The sequence below is a fragment of the Puma concolor genome, chromosome D2, assembly GCF_028749965.1.
Source record: "Puma concolor isolate L17-30 chromosome D2, mPumCon1.1.hap2, whole genome shotgun sequence".
NCBI classification, from domain to species: Eukaryota; Metazoa; Chordata; class Mammalia; order Carnivora; family Felidae; genus Puma; species Puma concolor.
Window position 1 is genome coordinate 12,042,262 of NC_141677.1, and position 25,300 is coordinate 12,067,561.

The 25,300-nt window shown below is 46.9% G+C and overlaps 1 protein-coding gene and 1 non-coding gene across 4 annotated transcripts in view; one reads left to right on the top strand and one right to left on the bottom strand.

The window, feature by feature from the left end:
- Window positions 1–1,178: 1,178 nt before the first annotated feature.
- ACTN2 (actinin alpha 2) overlaps window positions 1,179–25,300 on the bottom strand; it is a 72,844-nt gene continuing 48,722 nt past the window's right edge. For 2 of the 3 annotated variants that reach the window (XM_025915083.2, XM_025915084.2), the window contains exons 10-21: window positions 24,705–24,935; window positions 21,823–21,970; window positions 19,935–20,085; window positions 16,276–16,384; window positions 14,456–14,596; window positions 11,848–12,030; window positions 9,908–10,042; window positions 8,599–8,778; window positions 7,812–7,958; window positions 4,302–4,367; window positions 3,046–3,204; window positions 1,179–1,393 (exon numbers count right to left, since the gene is read on the bottom strand). In XM_025915083.2, the coding sequence (XP_025770868.1) occupies window positions 1,235–1,393; window positions 3,046–3,204; window positions 4,302–4,367; window positions 7,812–7,958; window positions 8,599–8,778; window positions 9,908–10,042; window positions 11,848–12,030; window positions 14,456–14,596; window positions 16,276–16,384; window positions 19,935–20,085; window positions 21,823–21,970; window positions 24,705–24,935 (1,809 nt within the window). In that variant the 3' untranslated portion in view covers window positions 1,179–1,234. Of the gene's footprint in view, window positions 1,394–3,045; window positions 3,205–4,301; window positions 4,368–7,811; window positions 7,959–8,598; window positions 8,779–9,907; window positions 10,043–11,847; window positions 12,031–14,455; window positions 14,597–16,275; window positions 16,385–19,934; window positions 20,086–21,798; window positions 21,971–24,704; window positions 24,936–25,300 lie in introns of all 3 variants that reach the window. The other variant, XM_086679592.1, reaches the window with a different exon arrangement.
- Window positions 15,404–15,488, top strand: TRNAQ-UUG (transfer RNA glutamine (anticodon UUG)). Its single transcript has one exon. It is a non-coding gene; the product is annotated as a tRNA-Gln (tRNA).

The window sequence follows — 25,300 nt, forward strand, 5'->3', positions numbered from 1 at the left end:
GTGACAGCATACCGCAGCGCAAGCAGAAAAATGGATGAACATCGACAAAACCAAGGCGGTGCTGGGCGCACATGGGGTGTCCTCTGTGAGGAGGCTTCAGATGCAGACAGTGCCAGACTCCCAACCCGTTAGGATGTAACATCTAATCCCAGCGGTGGATGCACACCACGGGCTCGCGGAAACACCTGCTGCGCAGAATGCATTTACCCGAAGATATGTAAAGCTTCTGCAATGCAAGAACTTACCTCTGCCCCTGTTGAGAGTTAGGCCTTTGCTACTTTTTCCTACGAACTCCTTCTTCCCAGGTCGTAAAACCAGAGGCATAAGGCAGTTCGGCCTGGAGAGCTGGAAGGGTTCCAGTCTCTGACCTGTCCCCGGTTATGAACTGCTACCACAGACACTTGTTTAAAAACCGAGCACTTACGGATGGAGGACCTGTACTCACAAGCTCTAGAAAGAGCACAGAAACCTGGACTCAATAAATAATCCTTAAAAACTCATTTTATCTAGTGCTTTTTTTCCTTCCTCTCTGGCAATTAAACTGACTCTCGTATTTCCTGAGGAGGTCCCTAGTTTGGACGATTGTAAGGCATTGAGACCCACTAATTGACTACATAATCCTAAATAATGAAGAACTGACTATAATCTCTACTTAAAAAGTTTTCAGTACTAGAGATCTTTCGGGTCGTTTGTTTTTGTTCCCTGGACAGTATTAAATTCAAATATACCTAATCTTTGGATGAGCAGTAAAGTAAAACGCTAATAGCCCAAATATATTCCCCTAGGGATAATCACGTAAACACGTTAAATATGAAGAATATTTTTTAAAGTATCAAATGTTTACCTAATTCGTGATTTTGTTCCCCCCCCCCCCGATCTTGAATCCTGGGTTATTTTGTAATTTCCCGTTTTTTACTTTTCTTCTGTCCCAGGGGCCTCCTAATTTCATACTACACAAATAATTTGCTTTATCAAAGAAAACAAGAAAAACCTGCTATCTCCTTGTATTTACCTAAAAATCCAGAAATAAAGAAACCTACTTACAAAGCACACTACCTCATACACTGTAGAAACTTAATTTCAGCCAAGTTACACGGCTGCCAATCACTGAGCTGCAAAGTGTTTCTTTCTCTCTCTCCTAACTTAATAAAGCTTGTCAAAGGTTCCAAGAAACCAACTGTGACTTCAGCTTTTATTGCGTTCTGATGGGATCAGTGGTTACAGGGCCCCAGCATCACAGATCACTCTCCCCATACAGGGCGGAGGAGAACGCGGTGTAATCCAGGGCGCCGGGCACGCTGCCCGGCCCGGAGTAGGCGGGCATCCTCTTGATGCAGTACTGGGCCTGATCTGGTGGCAGCTCTCGACGGAGCTCTTCTGCCAGGATGTACGGCTGGAAAAAAAACACACAAGTGTCGGTTAAGATCAGTGGCAGAAAACACAGGAATGTCAGTGGCGTTGATACTCACACATCATCTGCATCTGTTGGATTTAAACAAAGGATCGAAGTCGGGGGGTCTAACAGGGGCGGTAGGAGACAATGGACGGAAGGCTGCGTTTCACTCCTGAGAGCGTATGTGCACGGTGATTTGTCTCGTGGCCAGCAGGAAATCGTAATACGCTTCATAAAGGCAGAGGGAGGACTATCACCAGTATTTCTCAAAATGAGCCATAATGCAAGGGGAAAATACTACAGCCTAAGATTCACACTGGAAAGATAAAGGGACAGTTGGTTTATATCACACACTGATGAGAATATAGGGATGGTTACTTAACGTGATCAACGTTTTCTTTTTTTTAACGTATGTGATTGTGTTTTTAGGAAATGGAGTCATTTTCCTACTCAGTTTATTAAAAAGCTAACTTTGCCACTGGAGAAAACCTCTTTCTAAAGCAAAATAAAATTAACATTAGCAATGGATTTGTTTTTCTTTTCTTTTCTTTTTTTTTGGTAAATGTCAAATGTCCAACAGGAAACAGCATAATTCTAGTAAAACAGACTGGCTGGGGGCAGCTGGGTGGCTCAGTTGGTTAAGTGTCTGACTTCAGCTCAGGGTGTGATCTCACAGTTCGTGAGTTCAAGTCCCGCATCGGGTTCTATGCTGACAGCTTGGAGCCTAGAGCCTGCTTCGGATTCTGTGTGTCCCTCTCTCTCTGCCCCTCCCCTGCTCACACTCTCTCTCTCTCTCAAAAATAAATAAACATTAAAAAAAATTTTTAAAAACCACACTGGTTGGTGAGAGTCAAAAAAATAAATAGCAAATACACTGTAACTTATAGTAGGTTTCTTACGGGGTGGGTGCATTAGATGAGCTTTGCTTTATTACCTCCTCTCCCTCCACCGCCACTCTCATGAGAACAGGATGGATTTTAAAATAAGCATTATTGTTTTCAGGATAGTTTAACTTATCTGATGTTTTAAGGTAATAAGCATGGCCATGCTGATGTTTTAACACCCTAAATTCCTCTTCCCTCTCAGCCAGAACACAGAGGAAAAGAATCATGTCCCACATTGAATTTATACATACTGAGATGTTATTGTTTGGGGAATGAGATTCAAAAATCTTGCACATGCAATTAAACTCCTACTTCATTTCTAGCCCACGTGTAATGAAAAGCCTGCCAATATTTTAAATGACCGAATGGCTATATTTAACTTTGCTCCCGTGGTTGGGCACAAAGTTGAGGTCACTGATCCTTAAGAAAAGGTTCCCGGTTCCACGGTATCTGATTTGTGGGGCATCTACTGACCCAGAATGTGAAATGGCATTTAACCAGTGAAGCACAGAAAAAAACTCTACAGAATATGCACTTGCTTCCTTCTGTCAAATTCACGGTGAGGCCCACACAAAGTGCCAGGAACAGAATGTCTGTGTTTTCTCCGTTCTGTGTTTGCCATCGTTAGGTTTACTTGCTGCTTTTTGATTTCAGTGCTGATGTGATACAAAATATCAAAATGATTTTTACTTGGCAACGCTGTTTCTTGTTTTACCAGATCAATGCACGGACTACCACAAAAGCAGAAGGAAATCTGTCACTGCAGACCTTATCAGAAGCCAGGATCCGGAAGGAGGCAATGACCTGCTCGGCCGTGTCCGTGTCCGCCGTCTCTCTAGTCATGAAGTCGATGAAGGACTGGAAGGTGACGGTGCCCTGTCCGTTGGGATCCACCAGGGTCATGATGCGGGCAAATTCAGCTTCGCCCTGAGGCAAGGTTGCAAAGAAACATGTAATTCAACGAGACACAACCCTCAATGAGGCCTTTCTACCTCCCGACATGCAAATTCCTTAGCGTCTGAAAATTTAAATAGCGACTTAAGTTTATTGCCATGAAATGATGTTACAAGTTGCTGTAGCATCAAGCCAGAAGCTGCTGAAGGTCAGAATTCCTTCCTCCCTCTGACCCATGTAGCCTTCAGGCCTTAACACATTTCCAGAAGAGGAATTCAGAGAGAAAGAGAGATGGGCCTTTTCTCGGACTCCAATCAATCAACAAGAGTAACATTGCTAAGTGGAAGGCAGTTCAGAACGTGGCTCTCACGATTTTTATTTTAAGGGTCTGAGAAGAACCAAAGTAGCTCATGTTCAAAATCCACATTGATGGGTAATAGAGAAGCCGGGGTATACTGTAAATGTAAGATTTTCTTAGCTGATTTATTACTAAAAAAGTTTTTACCTTCTAAGATATTAGTGGGAAAAGCACTTTGAAAATCATCAGGCTACTAAATACCATTCAAGTGTATACACTTCATAAAGGATAAACTGTACAGTATATGAATTACATCTCAACATGGCTGTTAAATCATCAGAAGGGGTGCCTGGGTGGCTCAGTCGGTTAAGCATCCGACTCTTGATTTCAGCTCAGGTCTCCATCTCATGGTTCATGAGATCCAGCCCCATGCTGGGCTCTGTGTTGACAGTGTGGAGCCTGCTTGGGATTCCCCATCTCCCTCTCTCTCTGCCCCTCCCCTGCTCATGCTCTCCTTCAACTCCTCCCCCCCACCTCAAATAAATAAACTTAAAAAAAAAAAAACTTTAAAGAATAAAAAAAAAATCATCAGAAAACTTCATGTTCTCTTCTTTTATTAGAAAATAAAAACCTGACCAATTCCTGAATAAACACACATATTCTGGCTCTGTGAAATTCTTTTTATATAGCAGCAGGCAAGACTTCAAAAATATCCTATACAATGAAAGTGCACTGATCCCAAGTGTGCCGTCATAATTTAAGTGAGTCACCTCCTAGAAGTCCAAAGTCAATAAAATATCAAATCTTAGTAAAATTTTCACTTCTGTCTTACCAAATCATAACCCATGGAAATCAAGCAGGCTCGGAAATCTTCATGATCCATCAGGCCATTCTTCCTCTGCCAACAAAGAAAATAAACAGAGAAGCTGAACGTTAGGGACAAATCAAATAAGAATCCAGTAAGAGAAGGGCCATGTTGAGCCCTGCCGAAGAGACTGTAAAGGTCACTCTAGTTATCAGGGGATGGGGCTAACACGGGAATGTTACAAAATAGTTTCTTAAAAATGAAAAAGGAGGGCGATGCCTGGGTGGCTCAGTTGGCTGAGTGTCTGACTCCGGCCCAGGTCATGATCTCCTGGTTCGGGGAGTTTGAGCCCTGTGTCGGGCTCTCTCTGGTCAGCCCGCTTCGGATCCTCTGTCCCTCTCTCTCTCTGTTGTCCACCCCCCCCCCCCCCCCCCGGTTAATTCTGTCTCAAAATAAACTTAAAAAAAAAAAAAAGGAAAAAAAGAGGAAAGGGGGATAACCACCAGACAAAAATTAAAGGAGATTACACATGCAAGAAAGCAGCAGGAAAAAAACCACCTAGTGCCGAATGGCCCGGTCAGGAACTAACTACTGCCACCTACTGATGACAGATCACTAATGGTCCAGAGAAATTATCACGCTCTCATGGCCCCAGCAGGTCCTCTTTGTGAAGCTCCCGGAAGACACCAGGTTTCCTAGGACTCCCACAATGGCACAGCGACCCCCAAACCACTCTCCGGCTCGTGGGCCAGGATGGAGCGGCCCTCCCACGCATCAGACAGCCATGCTCGGAAATGCAGTGGGCGTCTGTCCAGAGCAGCGTGCAAGAAGGCCCAAGGGGACGAGGGCTGTCACAGCCGAGGAAAGGCCGGGTCAGGACAAACAGTGCCCTCAACTCTACAGACACCCAGGTGTCCCCACAAAGCCCTGGGTGTGATAGGAAGTGCGTGCCGTGCTGAAGATTTTCTTGCAAGTATTGAGGAGTCAGCATCAGTATGAACTTAAAAATAAGAAAACACCTTTAAGGTTATTTTTTGATATTTTCACTTGCCCATGAAATGGCCCGTCCCAGAAGCGAATGGCAAGTTCTGTTTTCCTATGAATGGAGACTGCACGTGTCTGTTCTCATGCCTGTGCCTGGGGCTCAGTCACTGACCTGCCCTCCCGGGGACATCCGCTCGTGCAATGCTTTCCTACCTCGCTGACACTTATTTCAGGCTGACTTTCCTTAGCTCTCTTTCTCTGCTTCCTCTGCCTCCTTCACACACAGTTACTTCCCCACAGTCTGGGCCCTTCCCTCTTCCTGCTCTCCAGGCTGTCCTGCCACAAACACCAGCACGTGGGGACCCCTGCAGGGCTCAGCCCTGAACCCTAACTGGGTTGCCAGCTGGCCGGGGCACCTCTTCATATAACGCTCACTCCACTGGCACGGCAGTCCTCTTCTCATGCCCTCCAGGCTCGGAATATCCAGGTTATCTGTAATCTCTCTCTCTGCTCCGCCCCCCAATCCTGTGGTTCCGTCCTCCCCGATTTCTGTCTCAGCGAATCTCAGCTCTGCCCTCTTGTCCTCACGTGTACCTCTGCTATGCCCCCGCCCAGGGACTCCCGTTCCTCTCCTCTCCCTTCTCCAAGAGCCTCCGGTCTGTGCCTCCACTCCCCGCCCCCTACCATCCAGTGCAGTCCATCGTAGCCACTGCAGCCAGGCACGTTTTTCTGAAGCACAGCCACGATCAGGTTACGTCTGTGCTCTGAAAGCCCAGCAAGAATTCCTCAGGGCACATCCGCTGGGTCCTCTGCCATTCCTAACCCTTACTATTCAATGAGAGGACGCAGCCAAGTGGGTCCACATTCCTGACACCTCTCCCCACCAAGTTCAAGCAAACGTCGTTCCCCCCAGGACATACACTTCTTAACATTTACACGAACTTTTGAACTTGGCAGGTCCTGGGGCGCCTGTGTGGCTCAGTCGGTTAGGTGTCCGACTTCAGCTCGGGTCGCGATCTCGCCGTTTGGGAGTTCCAGCTCTGCGACGGGCTGTGTGCTGACAGCTCAGAGCCTGGAGCCTCTCTCTCTCTCTCTCTGCCCCTCCCCTGCTCATGCTGTCTCTCTCTCTCTCTCTCTCTCTCTCTCTCTCTCTCTCAAAAACAAATAAACCTTAAAAGAAAAAAAACTTGGCACATCCTGTGTTGCCCTCCTTTGGACTTTAGTTGCAAAAGACAATCTCGTTATCTTGGATTCAAATAAATGTGCTTTTTCCTGTGAGGTGGCCCCAGTGAGGGAGAGAGGTCCTCCAAGGAGCCCGGCTGGGTTTGTGCGGGGACAGCGATCCCTGACATGCACTTGAATGTATGGATCGGGTCAGCGGTGGAACATGTTCCTACGCAATAAAGCAGCGCTCACAACATGCTAACTTCTGTACTCATCTCTGTATTTCACTCTTTATTATGCCTCAGGCCCCGATCACAGGTCTACAGTCTGAACTCTTTGACAGGGGCATAGCCCAGAGGCATTTTTAAGAACCATCTACTGAAAACTGTAAAGCATACACAGAGTCCTGTTCAGAGTACTGGGATATCCTTTTTTACGGGATTTTTACCAAACAAAATGTGGCCTTAGAAGTCTCTTTTAGCCATTACGATAAGCAAACTGGGAATTTTCTTATAAAGACTTGGTTTTAGGGGCGCCTGGGTGGCTCAGTCAGCTAACCGTCAGACTTTTCACTCAAGTCATGATCTCACAGTTCGTGGGTTCCAGCCACTGTCAATGTCCATGCTGACAGCACAGAGCCTGCTTGGGATCCCCTCTCTCTCCTTCTCTCTCTGTCCCATCCCCACATGCATTCACTCTCTCTCCTTCTCCCTCTCTCTGTCTCTCTGTTCCTCCCTGACTCACACTTTCTCTCTCTAAATAAATGGATAAACCTTAAAAAATTATAATTGGTTTTACTCGCTATTATTCAAATAAAATATGAGGTAATATTTTAGAAACAGCACTTAACTTTTTATATGCCTGTACCATGCAAATGATCATCATTCTGTTGGTGCATTTTCCTTAAAACATGTCATGAGTCAGTTTTATTAATTAAAAAAAATTAAAACAAGCAAACAAATTAAGTTTTATGTGTCAAAATGGTAGGTTAAGTTTTCATTAGGCGCTTTATCTAAGTAGTTACTTAGGAAAAGTATCTCAGAATGTTGTCTTTGAGTCTTTAGAAAAGATCTAAGTCCAACAACCACATCTCATCAAGGATACACTTTTACTTGGAACACATCTAGCTTTGCCATCAACTACAAAGGCATCCGTCAGGTGGTCTGCATAAAGGCACATGTGAACCTTGACTTCGAATCACCTTGAACAACATCAGAGCCTAGCACATCATCTTTGGTGGCTGTTTTCATTTGGCATTAATTATCTGGTTTCCCTGTAATATCTATTGGGCATTAACACTTAAACTAATAGCACGAATATTATTTCAAATGCACTTTTTAACGTCCCCAGTATTGCTTTTCGAGTAACTACAAGGAGAGGTAGACGTACCCTGTCAAAGTGGTTGAAGGAGGCCCTGAACTCATTCATCTGCTCCTGGGTGATGCCTTTCGCGTCTCTCGTCAGGATCTGGGTCTCCACTTCATTGATGGTTCTGGCGATGGTCGTCAGCAGCACCTCCCACCCAACACGAATGTGCTACCAAAGCAAAAAGGAAATGATCAGCCCTGGGTCTTATCAGCACATCAATCTTGCCTCCTCATTTTCATAGCCGGAGAGCAGACTCAAAGGGAGGTAAGTAGGGCTTACCAAACTTTCATTATTCCATTCTAATTTTTCACTCTTCCTAAGACTCTGTAGTAAGAAGTGCTCAGAAGTGAGAGTGGGGGTTCTAACGGTGGTGACTGGCACTTTGTAAGCAAAACATACAATACAGAGTCTATTTGTCATTACAAATATCTTTCCATTTACCAAATAGCAGGAAGGGCCCTGGATTGCACCTGCTCACTCCAAGGACAGGAAATTGAGCCAAACTGGTAGCAATGTTAACCATATGTTTTGGCTTTCAAAGCAGTGCACTGGATTCATTGTCATGATGATGATGATGGTGATGGTGGTGATGACGGTGGAAACCAACAATTTTATAGTGCTTCATCTAGTTCACAAAGCTTTTTCACATATAGTGACGGGGAAGGCTTGAATATCCCTAACTTCCACCGTGCAGAACTTCACAGGAACAGACACAGACAACTGTGGGGGGGGGGGGAAACACCCCAACAGAAGGTGAGATGGTCACAACTAAAAGCCACAGCGACCCCCGCCTGTGTGGCCGCTGTACCTCCATGGTGTAATTGGTGTGCTTGTTGTCAAAGACCAGGGCCTCCTGGATGAGCTGATGGTCTCCCTCTAGCTTGTCGATGTTGTTCTTGTAGTTGATGATGTTGTGCTCATACTGCTTCAGCTGGTTCATCTGGTCTTCCAGGGCTCCTGTGATCTGGATGGAGCTCCGGGCAATCTCCTGACGGAGGCAAGCGGAGGGAATAAACGGGTGAGTGGGCCTCTATGACGACCGTGTGGGAGTCCCAGTTCCTGATGCTGCTGCAGACGCCATGCTGGCATTCAGCTGCAGCCAGAGTCACGGGATTTTTTCAGGTGGGGTGGGAAACGGGGCAGGACCACAGTGTGAAAGCAGCTCTGGTTATGATTCATCTACAGGGTGGGGAAAAATCAACCGAGAGCCGAAAGAGCAAAGCAGGAAGAGGGGTGAGCGTTATCTCAGCCTCCTTCCACCAAAGACGGAAGCCTGCCTGGGTCAGCGCTGCCCTGTTCTGGAGGCGGCGGTGTGATGTTCTTCATGAAACGAGCTGTGGACAGATGTAAGACCACTGGAGAGTCAAAAGAATTTCTTACAGTTTTATATGTTCTCCCTTTAAGAAAGAAGGTAACAATTTACCACCATAAGGGAGGTTGGGAGAAACACAAGAAGGGCAATATATGTCTCTTGGCTGTTCTCAGGGATAAAATGAACCCAGAAATCAGTGTCATTCAAAGATCACTTTTCCTTAAATGTTCTGAAAATGCAAAATATCTGCTTTATTTAAAAAAAAAATTTAAGTTTATTTATTTTGAGAGAGACAGAGGTAGCATGAATCTGGAAGGGGCAGGTAGAGAGGGAGTGAGAGAGAATCCCAAGCAGGCTCCCAAGGCAGGGCTCGAACTCATGAAACCGTGCAATTGTGATCTGTCTGAACCAAGAGTTGGACACTTAACCAACTGAGCCACCCAGGTGCCCTTGAAAATGCAGTCTTTGTGACTCTTCACATGTCCTCCTTGGGGATAGATGGTTTAAAATCTAGGTCCCGTAGAAGCTGAACACTGAGAAAGAGCCCCATCATCCTTTTTAATGACACAATGAACGGATGGCAGCAAGAACAGCCTGGTCCCTGTTAGTGTGCCCCCCGACACTGCACCAGTGTCCACAGGCCACAAAAGCTCAGGGGCCCAAAAGAGCAAAGCCCAGCATGACAGGAAGGGCCCTCACAGCCCTGAGTGGAGCAACCAGGAGCAGAAGAGGTGTCATCGTTGGGTCAACTCAGGGACTAATTTTGAGGCTGGGGAAAAGCTCTCTGTGAAGGGCGCCACACTACCTCCATCTTGTTCTGGATCCACGGCCCGATGGCATTGGCCTGTGCAGCAAACTGGCGACGCAGACGCTCATTGGCATGCTGACGGGCCAGCTCCTCCTGCAGGGACTGATCCCGGATGGGCACAAGCTGCTTCACCTGTCAGGGACCAAGGGCAACGGGGATAAGACGCCATCTTTCTTCCAACAGGAGTGACCGAGATATGTGCTAATAGTCCAGAGCGGAGGGGTGGAAACAGAGAGGGTGGGGGGAGTGGGGGCCCCCACTACAGGAACCAAAGGGAGAGCTCAGTCTAGTCCTGATGGCCCCCCCAGTGCCTGCTGAAAACCTGGGTGCATCTGCATTAGGGACATGGACATTCCTCCAGCAAGGGGCTCTCTGCAGAGGATTTGTGAACTTGACTGAGGGAGAGCAGACATCTTTATTTTCACTATCTCTAATTGAAAGTTAGTGTTTCCTTCGATTACGAATGTGGGCAGCAAATCCACAGTAGTATTTAGCAGTACTGTGACTTGATCACAGTAGAAATCACAGACATTCTCATATAACATGAGTTCTCTGTGAATCCACAAAGGAGCTACCTCAGAAGTCTTTTTTGGGTCTTCTGCAAAACTGCTCCCACAGACGTTACCATTCATAATGTCCCTTTCACAAAAATCCATGTGTCCAATTTGCTTTTTAACTTCGCGCTGGGAGAAATGTTTGCCCCACTTGAAGAAATGACAGATTTCCCTTCTCTTCAGGGGAACTACTTAGCTCAACATGTTTCCCTTTCCGTGTCGGCTGTCAGAAGGCTGCAGCTAAATGTGAAGTCAGTCCCTGTCTCCCAGATAAACGCTCTCCTTTCCATAGCTGTTTTTCTCCTCTTTTGCACTGTTGATAACTACACAATTGTCGTACGCATGTTTTTGTACGAAGCCACCTCAGATCCACTTGGTGGAATTATTCCTTGGAGGCCACGTAGTGGCACACACAGATAGCTGGGCTATCGTTTAAACCGTGAAAATAAATCTTTCTTAAGAGTAAGACAAAAAGGCTCAAAGGATCCCATTTGGACTATAATTAAATCTGTGGACAGTTTCCCAAAATCTAAAGGGCTGCAAGTTAGCAGGAATACTTTCCCTCCCTAGTTTCCTGAGCAATTTTTCTGCATTTAAAATTTCACACACATTTGGGAAATGTCTACCCCACATTCTAAAAATTCTTTAATGAAGTTCTCTTACGGTAGGCAAGCTCGAGTGCACCCAATTTCCAGCTGGGGTTTTAAAAATGGTTTCCCTTATGGTATTAGCATCCTGGCCTATACTGATTTTGCCAACATTTTGTAAGATTTTCCTTAAAGAAAAACATTTCTGCTTTCTTTCCTTACAAACCTAAGACTGCCGAGTGGCATTTAAGAGTTTAACTTATTTCATCTGCTAGAAACAAGACAACTAGCCCAAAATGGAGTTACTTAGGCTAAGCCCCATGTCACCAACTGGAGAACTCAATTACAGTTTCAGGTTGCCCAGGAATGGAATCTTAAACTGGTCAATCACCTGATCTGCACTAGTGAGGTCATCGGCTGACAGACAGACCCCCACCATCCCCTGAAGGAAAGTAACCTTGCAATAACCAACCAGCTTTTTTCGCCTAGTATAATTTCCTTGTTCCCGCTCCCCTCTGCCCACAAAAGTCTTTCACTTGGTACAGCTCCCCAGAGCTCCTTTGTAGCTGCTGGATGGGATGTTTGCAGGATTAGAATCGATTTTGGCTCAAATAAACTCTTAAATTTTTACTATGCCTCAGTTTACCTTCAAACACATCTGTGACATTCGGGGCAAAGGAAAACCCCAATCATGATGCAAATCAGTCACTCTGGTTCCCCCAAGTTTTTACCTCTTCCCTCAGCCTCGGCTTCAGGTGTGCCCACCCTGCCCCACAGCCGGTCCTCAGTCACCTACCTTGTCCCACTTGGCCCGCAGCTCATCCACGGTCACAGTGCTGTAGGGATTGCTGGAACTGATTCTGATGCTGTAGCTCTGGATCACCTTCTCCACCTCGTTCTGGATGGCCATGATGGATTGCCGCTCACCATCCGCCTCGGGCAGCGTGGCCTTGAACTGCTCATGGGCAGTGATCAGACTCTAACCCGGAGACAAAAGCGGGGAAAATGTTATTACAGCGTGAATGTTACAGGCTGCGACGTTCCCTTCTGCAAACATGCAAATGCCTTTTTTAATTGCAGGAATCTCTGCGGGGAAACAAATTCTGGATGTTTTAAAGATGCTATTTTGTGCACGGTAGTTCCTCAGAAATGGAAAAAAGACACCAGGATGATGAAGTGATGGCTAGTAATCCAAAGTCTTCAAAAAAAAAAAAAACCCATCATTTTCTTTTTAAACAAAAATCATGTTTGCGTTCACAATTTTTTATTTTATTGAATGTCTATTTATTTTTGAGAGAGAGACAGACAGAATATGAGTGGGAAAGGGGCAGAGAGAAAGGGAGATACAGAACCTGAAGCAGGCTCCAGGCTCTGAGCTGTCAGCACAGAGCCCAAAGTGGGGCTCGAACTCACAAACCACGAGATCATGACCTGAGCTGAAGTGGGATGCTTAACCAGCTGAACCATCACTTCTGCTTCCCCAACTACTATTCAGGTCTTACCCTCCACTGACAAACAGAACTTAGCTGCCCTTCCTAACCTCTGCAGTCCAACAAGAGAACATAACATTTGCTGTCTTTCTATTTAAAGACCACCAGGAGGGGCGCCTGGGTGGTTCAGTGGGTTAAGCGTCCTACTTCAGCTCAGGTCATGATCTCGCGGTCCGTGAGTTCCAGCCCCGTGTCGGGCTCTGGGCTGATGGCTCAGAGCCTGGAGCCTGCTTCCGATTCTGTGTCTCCCTCTCTCTCTGCCCCTCCCCCGTTCATGCTCTGTCTCTCTCTGTCTCAAAAATAAACATTAAAAAAAAAAAAAATTAAAAAAAAAAAAAAAAAAAGACCACCAGGAAATAATCTCTCAAAAAGAAAAGGTGGCAAAAACCAATTTGTTCCTCTATGTCTTTAAAAACCTCCATGGGGATGCCTGGGTGGCTCAGCCAGTTGAGCACCCAGCTCTTGGTTTCAGCTCAGGTCACGATCTCTCGGTTTCATGCATTCGAGCCCTGCATCAGGCTCTGCGCTGACAGTGTGGAGCCTGCTCGGGATTCTCTCTCTCCCTCTCTCTCTGCCCCTCCCCCACTCACACTGTCTCTCTTTCAAAATTAAGAAAAAAAAAAGCCTCTCCTCTGGCCCTAAGGTATAAGACCTCAGCCCCTTGGTTCTGGTGTCTGTAGGTGCCATGGAAACCACTGTCTGCCATGCTAACGGTCGCTTCAGGTGCTGCAATGTAGAGTGACCTTTCACTAAACAGAGAAACTGCTTCATGCATCAGGTAGAGCTTCCATGACACTTAGAAATCTCACTTATTCCAAAAATAAAGGATTTCAGGTTGCTAACCTCTGCTTCAGAGCTCATGCAAAAAACGCAATGTTCAACAAATTTCTTTCCCCCTCCACCCAGGTGCAAATAGAACACTCTAGAACGCTCCTGAGCGGGGAGAGGTGGGTCCAAATCCCAACCTGTAGCATTCTTTATATTTGGATTCTTTTTGATGACTATTTTACAGAAAGAAGAATTTGGAAGTATTTCCCTTTCTATTCCATTGCACATCAAGTTCATGGTACACTGGTCTCTCAATAAACTGGGTCCTGGCTATTTGAGAGTAACTCTCCTCCCTCACGTGACTCCTGAAAAGTCTTATTTACAAACTTTGAAGTTCCAGAAGAAATCAGAAGCAGAACATTTTGGTCTGTGGGAGACAGGAGGTGCTGCTTCATGGTTTCTTTTGCTTTATGACCCAGCAAAAGTATACAGATCTTAATAAACAGTCGCGTGGATATATTTGCAAAGTACTTGGGGCGACTGGGTGGCTCAATCAGTTAAGGGTCTGACTTCAGCTCAGGTCATGATCTCGCGGTCTGTGAGTTCGAGCCCTGCGTCGGGCTCTGTGCTGACCGCTCAGAGCCTGGAGCCTGCTTCGGATTCTGTGTCTCCTTCTCTCTCTGCCCCTCTCCGGCTCACACTCTTTCTCTCTCTCTCTCTCTCTCTCAAAAATACATAAATGTTAAAAAAAATTAAGAAAGTACTTAACGCAGCAGCCAATAAACTCACAACTTTCCGTGGATACCTCCCAAGAGCGTATAGGTCTATTTTGCTCGATGATTCCACAGTATGTTTTAAAAACAGGCCCTTTTAGATGTATTCACCACTGTCTGATTGATATGAATTTAGCTGCAGCCAATAGCAGTATACCCATTTTTAAGCTAAAGATCAAGGGGTAATTTTGGCTTCCTAGCTACATTTTCCTCAGGGGAAAAAAATAAACAAAAACAAACAAAACCAAACAACAAAAAACAAAAGAAGAAAGAAGAAGAAACGAAACAAAAAAGAATTCTAAGTTTTTAAAATTGCAGTTAATTTCTAGTACAGCAGGAGTCCGGGGGAGAGGGGGAGAGGGGGTTCGGTTACCTGGATCTCCTCGATGCTGTGCACAATAAACATGTCCTGCAGATCCTCCATAGCTCCTTCCATCCAATTGTTGAAAGGGGCAGCTCTCTTGGCAAACTCCAGGTGAAGCTGATCGATGGTTTCTAGCAATTTCTCAGTTCTCTGGAGATCAGTGAAATAGGAGTGTTATCGTAGATTGATAAAAAAACTGTTCCCCGAAGACACAAACATGCATTCCAGGACAATAAACTCTCCTCTGACATCGTGTTCATCGCAACACGCTCTCACCACTAGCTCGTGCGCCCCAAAGATTAGCCAACGTCCAAGGAGGAGACTGAGCCCTGCAGGTCTCTGAAGTGCCTTCCGAATCAAAAAAGGATTGAATAACAGCCAGCGCAGCCTTGTTTTGAAAGAATGCTCTGCTAAGTGCTACTTTTTTTGAAAACTGAGAATCCGCATGGGGGATATAGTAACTTGCTTTCAGCTAAAGCAGTACCTTTAAGGTTAGATCTGATTCCCTAACGATGTTAACCAGAACATTCAGGGCATCTTCCTCATTTTATACACAACGGTGTGCAGAGAAGATGCACGCCTTTCCCAGAAGTCACCTGCCTAAGTGAAGACGAGAGAAGAACTACAATTTAATGTCCTCAAATCTTCATTCGGGATTTAATACAGAGATCTTCTTTGCCCTTCTGGGCATGGGGAAGCACCTGGCTTCGAGCCACAGAGAACACTGTAACTGTTTCATCTGACAGAGATGATGGGGGCAGACAGGGAAGACAAGCATGCCCTCTCTAGACATGTCCCATAGTTATTCATTTTTTCCTCCTGCCCTAAAATCTTGGAGGGGTCTCTGTTTGCCTGATGCTTCTTCCCTCAACCTTCCTTTCTTTAGATGGATATGCTAACAGCCATTTGGCATCTAGGAAGCTTGATATCACATATTATAAAATTTTCATCAGGGGCGCCTGGGTGGCTCAGTCGGTTGAGCGTCTGACTTTGGCTCAGGTCATGATCTCACAGTGCGTGGGTTCGAGCCCCGCATCGGGCTCTGTGCTGGCAGCTCAGAGCCTGGAGCCTGCTTCGGGTTCTGTGTCTCCCTCTCTCTCTGCCCCTCCCTCACTCATGCTCTGTCGGTCAAAAATAAACATTAAAAAATGTTAAAAAATAATAATAATAAAATAAAAGTTTCATCAGACTCAGAAAACTGGTCACCGCTTCCTTCCTTTGCAGCGTACGTGTGCGTCTTCCGTGGGGAGAGACAACGGGGCACAGCCGCCTACCAGCCACTTCCTGTTGCTTATCCAAGTCTTCTATTTGAATAAGGCCAAGTTCATCCTGCATCTGTTTCGTTTCCCTCTATCCTCCAACATTTGTTGCCATTTTCCCTTTGCCCACCTGCAAGTGAAGTTCTTCCTGATTCCCTGACTCCATCACAGCTCAATTTGCTCTTTAGAGAAGGCCCTTTGGAAATTCACTATAATCACTCCCTGATACAAAATGGGTTTATACCATAATCGTATTACCCCTGGATTTTTCTTTTTACTTCAAAAGTATGCTTCACTGAAAAAACAAAAAACAAAAACAACCAATGCTTCACTGGAAATAGAAAGTATGCCTCCCCGGGGGGAAAAAAAAAGCACGCTTCACTGCTATACGGATAAATACCGTACAAAGCCGCCAACTGTACATTTCCCACTTTCTCCTATTTTTCATATTCTCTGTGGTGGCTCCTTTCATGAGACAACCTGTTGTGTTTTACACACATCACGCCACGGAAAAACAAAAACAGGATCTTAAGAGCTTCTAAGAAAAGATTTCCTGTCAACAGGCTTCACCTCCAAGGCTTCTCTCCTCTTCTGAGTAAGCGTTCCCAATCTGTCCCACTGGTCACAGATTTTCTGGCACCGATCATTGACATTCACGGCATCATGGTAGTCCAGTTCACTGTTAGAAGTGAAAACAATGATTAACTTTCCCTGAGGCTATGAGGAAAATGGACATGGGCTCAAAATAAACAGATTTTTTTTTTTTTTTTAAATATCAAAGATCTGATAGAAAAATGGCAGGGTATTTTGGGGTTTTATTAACTGCCACCACTGCAAACAGGATCATTACTCTTTGATGGACTACAAGAAAAATTAGTAAAACTCTTGCTGGTCAAACAGTTTTCTGAATAGACAGAAATGCTGTCTTCCCAGTGCCCCAAGCTAACTCCATTCTCCCTTGGTTTTCTTGGCCAGGCCCCCAGAGTATTATTTTTAAGTGGCGATGTACCTGTAAGTGAAGCCAACCATCTGACCTGGAGGCCAGTCCTGTGGGCCGCCTGAAGCCACGGTGACTGGAACACCAAAGTGAGTCAAGGGGGAGGGAGGTATCAGCTTGCACCCCATTGTGTCCTTGGCTCCCCTCAAAGGGCACAGGCTTTGCTGCTGGGATGGAGCACCAAGTCCAGAAGGGGCGCTGTGACTTTATCTAGCATTGCAAGGACTTTGAAAAACTAGCAGAACACAGCCCTTCCTCTTCCAGACAAAAGTTCTGACTTGTCTAATGCCACCCGTGTGACAGTAAGAACAAAATGGCTTCTTGCTAAATAACTATTCTTCCTCGCCAACCCCCTCTCCTTTGTAAGGTGAAGTAATTTGAATTTAGGATTAATGTTTTTTGGTTTTTTGAGAGAAAGAGAGAGAGAGAGAGATAGTGTGTATGAGCAGAGGAGGGGGAGACAGAGGAGGGGGAGACAGTGTGTGAGCAGAGGGGCAGAGAGAGAGGGAGACACAGAATCAGAAGTAGGCTCCAGGCTCTGAGCTGTCAGCACAGAGCCCAACACGGAGCTTGAACCCATGAACCGCAAGATCATGACCTGAGCCAAAGCTGGACACTTGAACAACTGAGCCACCCAGGCGCCCCTGAACTTAGCATTAAAACAAATTTCAAACTAGAAGGTTAACCTAGTATTGCTGGGGATAAAAAGTTGGAATGATGTATAAAATGTAATCACCCTTTCAGTTAAGATAAAAATTTGATTCACAGAGGTTTAAAGACACCTTTAGCGGACTCCTCTGTCATGAACAGTCCAAGATAAGACAGCTTTAAGGAAAATTCCTCCCCTCCAGCCAAATTCATTTCCCTGAGACTTAAGCTTGTTTATTTCTTCTTTGACCTTAACTTAAGGCAATGGTTGTTCACCCTGTGCTTTTCTTTTCCTCTTAAATAATATTAACTTGTCCTTATTGAATGTTATTGCCTCTGCCACTGAATGCATGTGGTTGTGATCTGAGGGTTCTTTTCAGTGGGTAAAGCTTGTCCAGCTCTTACAAGCAGCCTTTTACATACACATACACGTCACCAGTCTGAGACAGACTTAACTTCTTGTATTCTTTGCTATAACCCAAAAAACCCCAAAATGCACCACCAATTTGCACAGCCTTGAATACAAAGTGAAAAGGCTATGGCTCTTCAAAGTGCAAATATTAAAGAGAATAAAGGTTTCCAGAACAAAAACCGAAACATTGAATCCTACAGACCCCATGATGGAGACACCAATGTTCACTTCTCCATAATTACCTTTAGGGGTATATACATTTCTCCTTTTCCTAATTCATTCGTAAGAGTTCCATACATACCTGCTCTCAAGGAGTGAGGGGTTTGCATAACTGTACACACTTTGAGAGCTGCACAAACACTTTATTATTTTAGGAAAGGTAAAAAGGACAAAGAAGCAATACTTTAAAATGAACACGAGGGCACCTGGATGGTTCAGTCTGTTAAGTGTCTCACTTGGGCTCAGGTTATGATCTCGTGGTTCATGAGTTCAAGCCCTGCATCGGGTTCTCCAATGTCAGTGCGGAGCCTGCTTTGGATCCTCTGTCTCCCTTTCTCTCTGCCCCTTCCCACTTGCACTCTTCTCTCTCTCTCTCAAAAGTAAACTTTAAAAAAAAATTAACAAAAAAAAGAAGAATGCAGATTTAAATTTTATACGTGCTGCCTCTTTTGACCATGTGAAGAAACAGTCACTGGGGATACCAGGAATAATGATACAAAATTACTACTTAAATGTTATGGGCAACACTTAAAAGCATTCCAAATGACTCACAGGAGTGGTTAAAGGGCACTACATAGCTTGAGTTCCTTTCACTTATTTTAATTGTAATTGTTAACAAGCAGCCATACACCCAATCTTCAAGAACCATGAGAAGATCACATCAAGACCACAAATACAGCATAAAAATTGGATTATGAAGATCACAAATAATTAAGAGTTTATTTACCAAGGCTAAAAAAACAGGATACTCTTAAAAGAGGCCGTCTCTGGTAATTAACGAGTTGTGAGGAACACGGAAGTCATAAAAATGTAACGTAGTAAATGTTTATTATATGTTTTTAAAAATTGTTTTGTGACAGTTATCATTATGTGATTTTAGGCACTCAAACTTCTGCAGCTGTATCAGTGGGACCGGAGTAGGGAATGAAATATTTTATTAATCAAGAGAGTTAGTGTATTCACTTTTTTGTTTTTCAAGTTTATTCTTGAGAGAGAGAGAGAGAGAACACGTGAGTGGGGAGGGGCAGAGAGAGGACAGAGCGAGAATCCCAAGCAGGCTCTGTACTGGCAGCGTAGAGGCCCGACTCGGGGCTCCAACTCACAAACCGCGAGATCATGACCTGACCCGAAATCAAGAGTTGGAGGCTCAACTCACGGAGCCACAGAAGTGCCCCTTTCCAAGACTTCTTTAAAGACCCTCCCCCCTCGTGGCACCTGGGTGGCTCAGTCGTTAAGTGTCTGACTCTTGACTTCAGCTCAGGTCATGATCTCATGGTCAATGAGTTCAAGCCCCCTATGGGGCTCTGTGCTGACAGTGTGGAGCCCGCTTGGGATTCTCTCTCTTTCTCCCCCTCTCTCTGCCCCTCACCCACTCACACTGTCTCTGTCTCTCTGGAAATAAACTTAAAAAAAAAAATTAAAAACCAAAAAAGGCTTAGAAAGACTACAGGAAGGGGTCTCCCCCAGAGGGCGGCCACAGACAGACGCTGCACCCGGGAGCACGTGGGCCTCGAGACTTAAATCAGGCTGGGTCCCTCCCATAAAACAGAAAGCATGGAAATGAGAAAGCACTTATGTGTCGACAAAGAAAAAGCGGGGCCATCATGTCTCCTCCTCCGAGGTAAGGCAGGGAGGTAAGGCAGGGATTTGTTTTGTCTCGGTGTCTGGACGTGCCGCGCCCCCCACTCACTTCCCTCCTCTGAGAAGCAGAGCCGCCTGCGGAAGGGGCCGGGAGGGCACCGGGATCCGGCGCAGCCAGGGAACCCCAGGGGAAGCCTGTTTATCTGTTTAAAAACACAGAGGCCTCCAGCTTTGTTGCCCCTAAACTGAGCACAAGGAAGGAACCCCCGGGGGAAGCTATTGGTGGAATCCTCCCAGCGCGCCCCTGGCCCCGGCGGAGCTGCACCGCTGCACGCGAGCAGCGCGCCTACGCACAGCACGCACAGCACGTACTTGAGCTCCTGCGCGATGGCCGCTATCTGCTCCACCCGGTCCTGGTGCGCCGCCAGGTCGCTCTCGAACGCCTCGTGTTTCCGCAGCATGGCCCGGACCTCGGTCAGCGTGGCCGACTCATAGTCCTTCTGCAGCAAGATCTGCTCTTTGCCTGCAAAGGTTGCATAAGGGGATATGACTACTCTGATGTCACGCATCGGCTTCCTTGCACCTGCAAAGTTCTCGGCGATCCTTATGGCTCCAAAGAACCAAGAGAAGGACCGAGAATGACGGGACCGAAGACACAGAGGTGCTGTTTCAATCGGTTTCCAGACTGTAGCTGTGCTAATGCTGCTGCCCGAGCCCCTCTGTGTTCTAAAAGCTCATGTCTACACATAGAGAGGGGGAAGCATGTGGAGTCCACACTAACAGGTCCACATTCTCCATAACCCTGAGTAACAAGTAACTGATTGTGCATCGTGATGCTCGGCTAAGTTAGCGATGATTAGTGCTCAAGAGTTACCTGGGATAGTTGGACACACTTGTACTCTACTGGCCCACCCTCGGGTTTAACCTTGACCCCACTTCTTTATGCTTAAGAGCCTCATTTTCTCTGGTTAAATATAACCTGTGGTTTCCTTCCTAATAGTATGAGAAGCTTTTCTCTTTGAACCTCCACCTATTTCCCCACAAGTATTTCTTAAGTCAAGCAACTGCTGCGGTTATAATGGGACCCACATTTATTCCCCAGTTGATGACCTTTAAGAATTTAATTCCAGGGGCGCCTGGGTGGCTCAGTCAATTAAGCATCCGACTCTTGGTTTCAGCTCAGGTCATGATCTTGCAGTGTCATGAGTTCGAGCCCCCCACATCGGGCTCTGTGCCGACAGCACAGAGCCTGCTTGGGATTCTCTCTCCCTCTCTCTCTGCCCCTTCTCCACTCACGCTGTCTCTGTCTCTCTCAAAATAAATAAATAAGACAAAAACTTTTTAACAAATTTAATTCTATACAGCTACAAATGGAAAGCAAATGTTCATATATTTAACGGTGACAACATAGCACTTACTAGGCGCCAGATACCGATTTAAATACTTTATAATGTGGACTCATTAAATTGTCATTAAATCAAAGGCCTGTGTTGGAGGCATCATTGCCCTTCCACTTTGAAGAAGACACTGAGGCACTGATAGGTCGGGAGCTCATCCAAAGCGCACAGCTGGGAAGTGTCTGAGGGGGGACTCCCACCTCCCTGCCTCCAGGCCCACGCCTCCAATCATCGGGCTGTGCGACATCAACCATCAAACAACACTAAAGCAAAAGGAACCAAAGGGTGAGGGGAACCTCCCTGACCTTTCTCCAAATAGATTATGGGGAGAAGGTTTTGTTCCTCTACCTCAGCAAAATTATGATCATGGTGTCACGGCTGGGGAAAGATTTGCAAGGGCTGAAAATAGATGAATCCAGTGAAATCAGGAAGCTAAGACTACAGAAACCGATCCCTGGCATTCCTCCTTCCAAGCAGATCTTCTAAATGGGAAATTATGTTGCTTTGTGGCAGGAGCCAGTATCTGGGCCAGGGCTGTCTGACCGACAGGGAATAAACAGATACTTATGGATCAAACAGAAAGAAAGTGGGGGAAGACAGAAGGAGGCCAGGACTTACATAAGGAAGCGTGGGAAGAATGCATTTTTGAGTGCCATTTTGTGAAAAAGTACATTATCTGCTCAACTAGAAAATACGCCTTCACGCCCACCTCCCGAAGAAATTTAGTACTGGGACAGCAGGGTGGGGCGAGGTGAGGACACCTGCCCACAGGGTCACTGGCATTAGGGACAGGGTTAGCAGAGACCGCACAGTGTGGCCCTGTCCGGGTGCTGACAAACCCAACCCCAGGCTAGTGTACTTGCCGTAAGCCCACGTTTCATGCGTCGAAGCCTTCTGCTTGAACTTCTCCGCCAGGTGCTCCACGCGTTCCAGCCTCCGAATCTCGTTGAGTAGCCATTCCTCGTAGCCCTTCTCCGCCTGCTCCAGCCTCTGCCAGGCACCGGCGATATCCTGGGGGCATTCGAGGATGAAAACGCAGGTTACGTTCTGGGCTCCTCTACAAAATCCCCTCTGCTACGAGTCCGACAGCGTTTTCTTCTCCTTGCTACCCGCCCTCCCTATCGCCAAGTAACTAACTGTTCAACTGCTTTGGCTTTTAAACGTCTTCGTTCTCACCAGGGCCTTTTACAACCCATATGGTTGTTCGTATCAGCCAGTAAATGCCCGACACTCATCCAGATGTGGACAGAGGTTTACAGGGCTTGAATTTACTGGCTAGAAAAACATGAAGCCGCGGGGTGACTCAATTCAAATTGACTACTACTCAGTGACTGTGCTCAATCAGCCAGCCAGCCACCAACAATCATTTCCTGGACAACACCCACATGCCAGGCACTAGGGAGAAACTTCTGTACAAGAGTAAGCGACACCTGTGAAGTTCCCTGCCCCAAGTAGCTTTCATGATTGTCGGGAAGGAAAGAATAAGTGAGTGCAGTTAACCCTTGAACAACAACACAGGAGCACCAACCTCCTGCACAGGTGAAAACCAACGTACAAACTTCGACTTCCCCGAAACTTAACCATCAATAGCCTACTGTTGACCGAAGGCCTATTGGTAACATCAACAGCTGATTAACACATATTTTGTATGTCATGTGGGTTATATACTATATTCTTACCATAGAGCACACTAAAGAAAATGTTATAAGAACATCAAAAGGAGGGACACCTGGGTGGCTCAGTCGGTTAGGCTTCCGACTTTGGCTCAGGTAAAGATCTCGCGGTTCGTGAGTTCAAGCCCCATGTAGGGCTCGGTGTCGACAGCTCAGAGCTTGGAGCCTCCTTCAGATTTTGTGTCTCCTGCTCTCTCTTCCCTCCCCCACTTGTGTGTGCTCTCTTTCTCTCTCTCAAAAATAAACATTAAAAAAAAAAGAAAAAAAAAGATAAAAGAAACTACATTTACAGTACTGTCCTGTATTTATTGGAAAAAAAAATCCATGTGATCTGTTTGGTTCAAACTTGTGTTGTGCAAGGGACAACTATAATTAAACAAGTGATCGGCTGTGAGGTAAAAAACAAAATGGGGTCGAGTGATGCTGAGAGACTAGCCGGGGGGGGGGGGGAGGCGGTGTTCCTTCAGGTAGGTCACTTGGAGAAGACACATCCAAGGAGGTGGCATTTTAGCCAAGATCTCAATGACAGAAAAAGCCAGTCACATGAAGAGGTGGGAGTCAGCACTGATGCCTGAAGCGGGGATGGCCCTGTGTGCAGGGAACAGCACCAAGGGCACGTGACACAACATGGAGTGGGGATCAGCTGGGTGGGAAGAGAGTCAGATCACATGGGATCTTATATATTATATATAATGTAATCTGGACCTTAGTCCAGATAGTAATATATATAACATAATCTGGACCTTAGTTGAAATATTCTAGGAAGTCACTGGAGGGTTTTAAGTAGAGACACATCCTGGTTTACATTCTGAAAAGAGCCCAGCAGCTGCTGTGCCGAAAGTGATTGTTAGGGGCCAGGGAGAGGAGGACCACGGGGGGCCCTAGAAGGGAGAGAGGTGGCTTAGCAGACAGCATGGCTGTGCAGGTGCAGGCCAGGGCACGGACAAGATACAATCTGGAACCTGGATGCAGAGCCGGTGGGACTGCTGAACAGCTGCCTGAGAGAAGGTGACAGACAGGAAGAGTCCAGGATGAGGCCTGGGTTTGGGGCATCAGTAACTCAGGGGGTCGTGATGCCATCTGCTGAGACAGCACGCCACAGAGGGGCTCGGGGACAGGTCAGCTTTGAAAATGCTCTGAGACGTCCATGTGGGTACGTGAACCTGGATGTCGGGGAGGAATCGAAGCTCGAGATGGACAGCTTGGGAGGCAACGGCGTTCAGGTGCTAAGGGGGAGATCGCGTGGGAGTACGGAGGTGGAGAAGAGGGTCAGCCCCACCCCCGAGAGACGTCCTCCCATGGACCCCGGGGCAGGGGGCAGGAGGCGGCCAAGCTCTGAGCCGAGCCCTGGATGGAGTGGGAAGGAAACAGGGCGTAAAGAGTGTCAAGGAGGAGGTGTGGTTAATGGGGTCAAAGCAGCAGAGAGTATGAAAATAAAAGTGACAACCGGAATGTCACCACGGACGCCACTGAGCTGCACAGGAACGGTCTCAGGAGGGGACACGCCGGGTGGCCGTGTGGTGAAGGGCAGAAGGAGTAAAGAAGCAGCGAGGAGGTGAGAAGGGCTGCCACTGACAGCTCCCTCTGGATTGCCTGCTGCGAGGGGAGCCGAGGGCAGGCCTGAGCTACAGGGAGGCGGCGAAGGCGGTGGCATCTGGGATTTTCCAGTCCCCCGTGTGCTGGTGTGAGTGACTCAGCAGAGCCGGGAAGCCAAGGTGCAGGGAGGGATACGCATGTAGCACCAGCTCCGGGAAGGTGCCTGGGTCGAAAGAACGGGGAAGAGAGGGAACGAGATGTAGATGCTAGGAGGCCTGGGAAGACGGGGCCAGGTCGCAGGAGGGCAGGGAGGGGAGGAGAGCGGTCGAGGCTGCTCTTGGCAAGGCCCTGCACCTGGAGCAGGGAGGGGTAGAGACCTGCATGCGGGTGGGTCGGAGACATCCGGAAGGAAGGGGTTACAGGGCCAAAGTTGTGTCTGGTAGCTGCAAGGACCGGAGAAGTCAGGGCGGCCTTGTGGGCGGCCCATCAGAGAACAGGCTCCCTGAACAAGAGGGGGAACCCGGCCCGGCGCTCACCGACACCATCTTGCCCTCGGAGGGCATGAAGGCGGGCCGGTTGCTGATCCGAAGCTTGGTCTGCAGCGTGTTGAAGTTGATCTCCAGCTGGCACTTCTCCTGCACCTTGGGCGGCTTGTGCTTGCGCCGATAGTCCCGGAAGTCCTCCAGCTTCTGCTGCATGGCGCGCATGGTCTGCTCAGGGGTCCGGTTCTCCAGCCAGGGGATCGTGCGACGAATCCATTCCAACAGCTGCTCCCAAAGCACAGAAACGCTGCTGGAAACACCAGCAGACTGCCCCCCGTTAAAAACCAAAACCCAAACCAAAACCCAAAACAACAACACCAAAAAAACAGAAGCACCTAACAACTGGCACGGGTTCACCCAACGTTCCTCAAATTACAGACTACGAACACAGTAACTCCCGACCGAGAGGAGAAAATAAGACGGCACCCCAGCGCACAGTGGCATGAATGAAAACTTCGATGTCCCTCCCACCGTGGCCACTGGCGATCACCCCAATGATGCCACACACAGGTCGGAAACTTAGAGTCAGCACGAGTCATGTTTCCACAAAAATGGGACGTTACCAGGAAATTCGGGGACCGGACATTAGC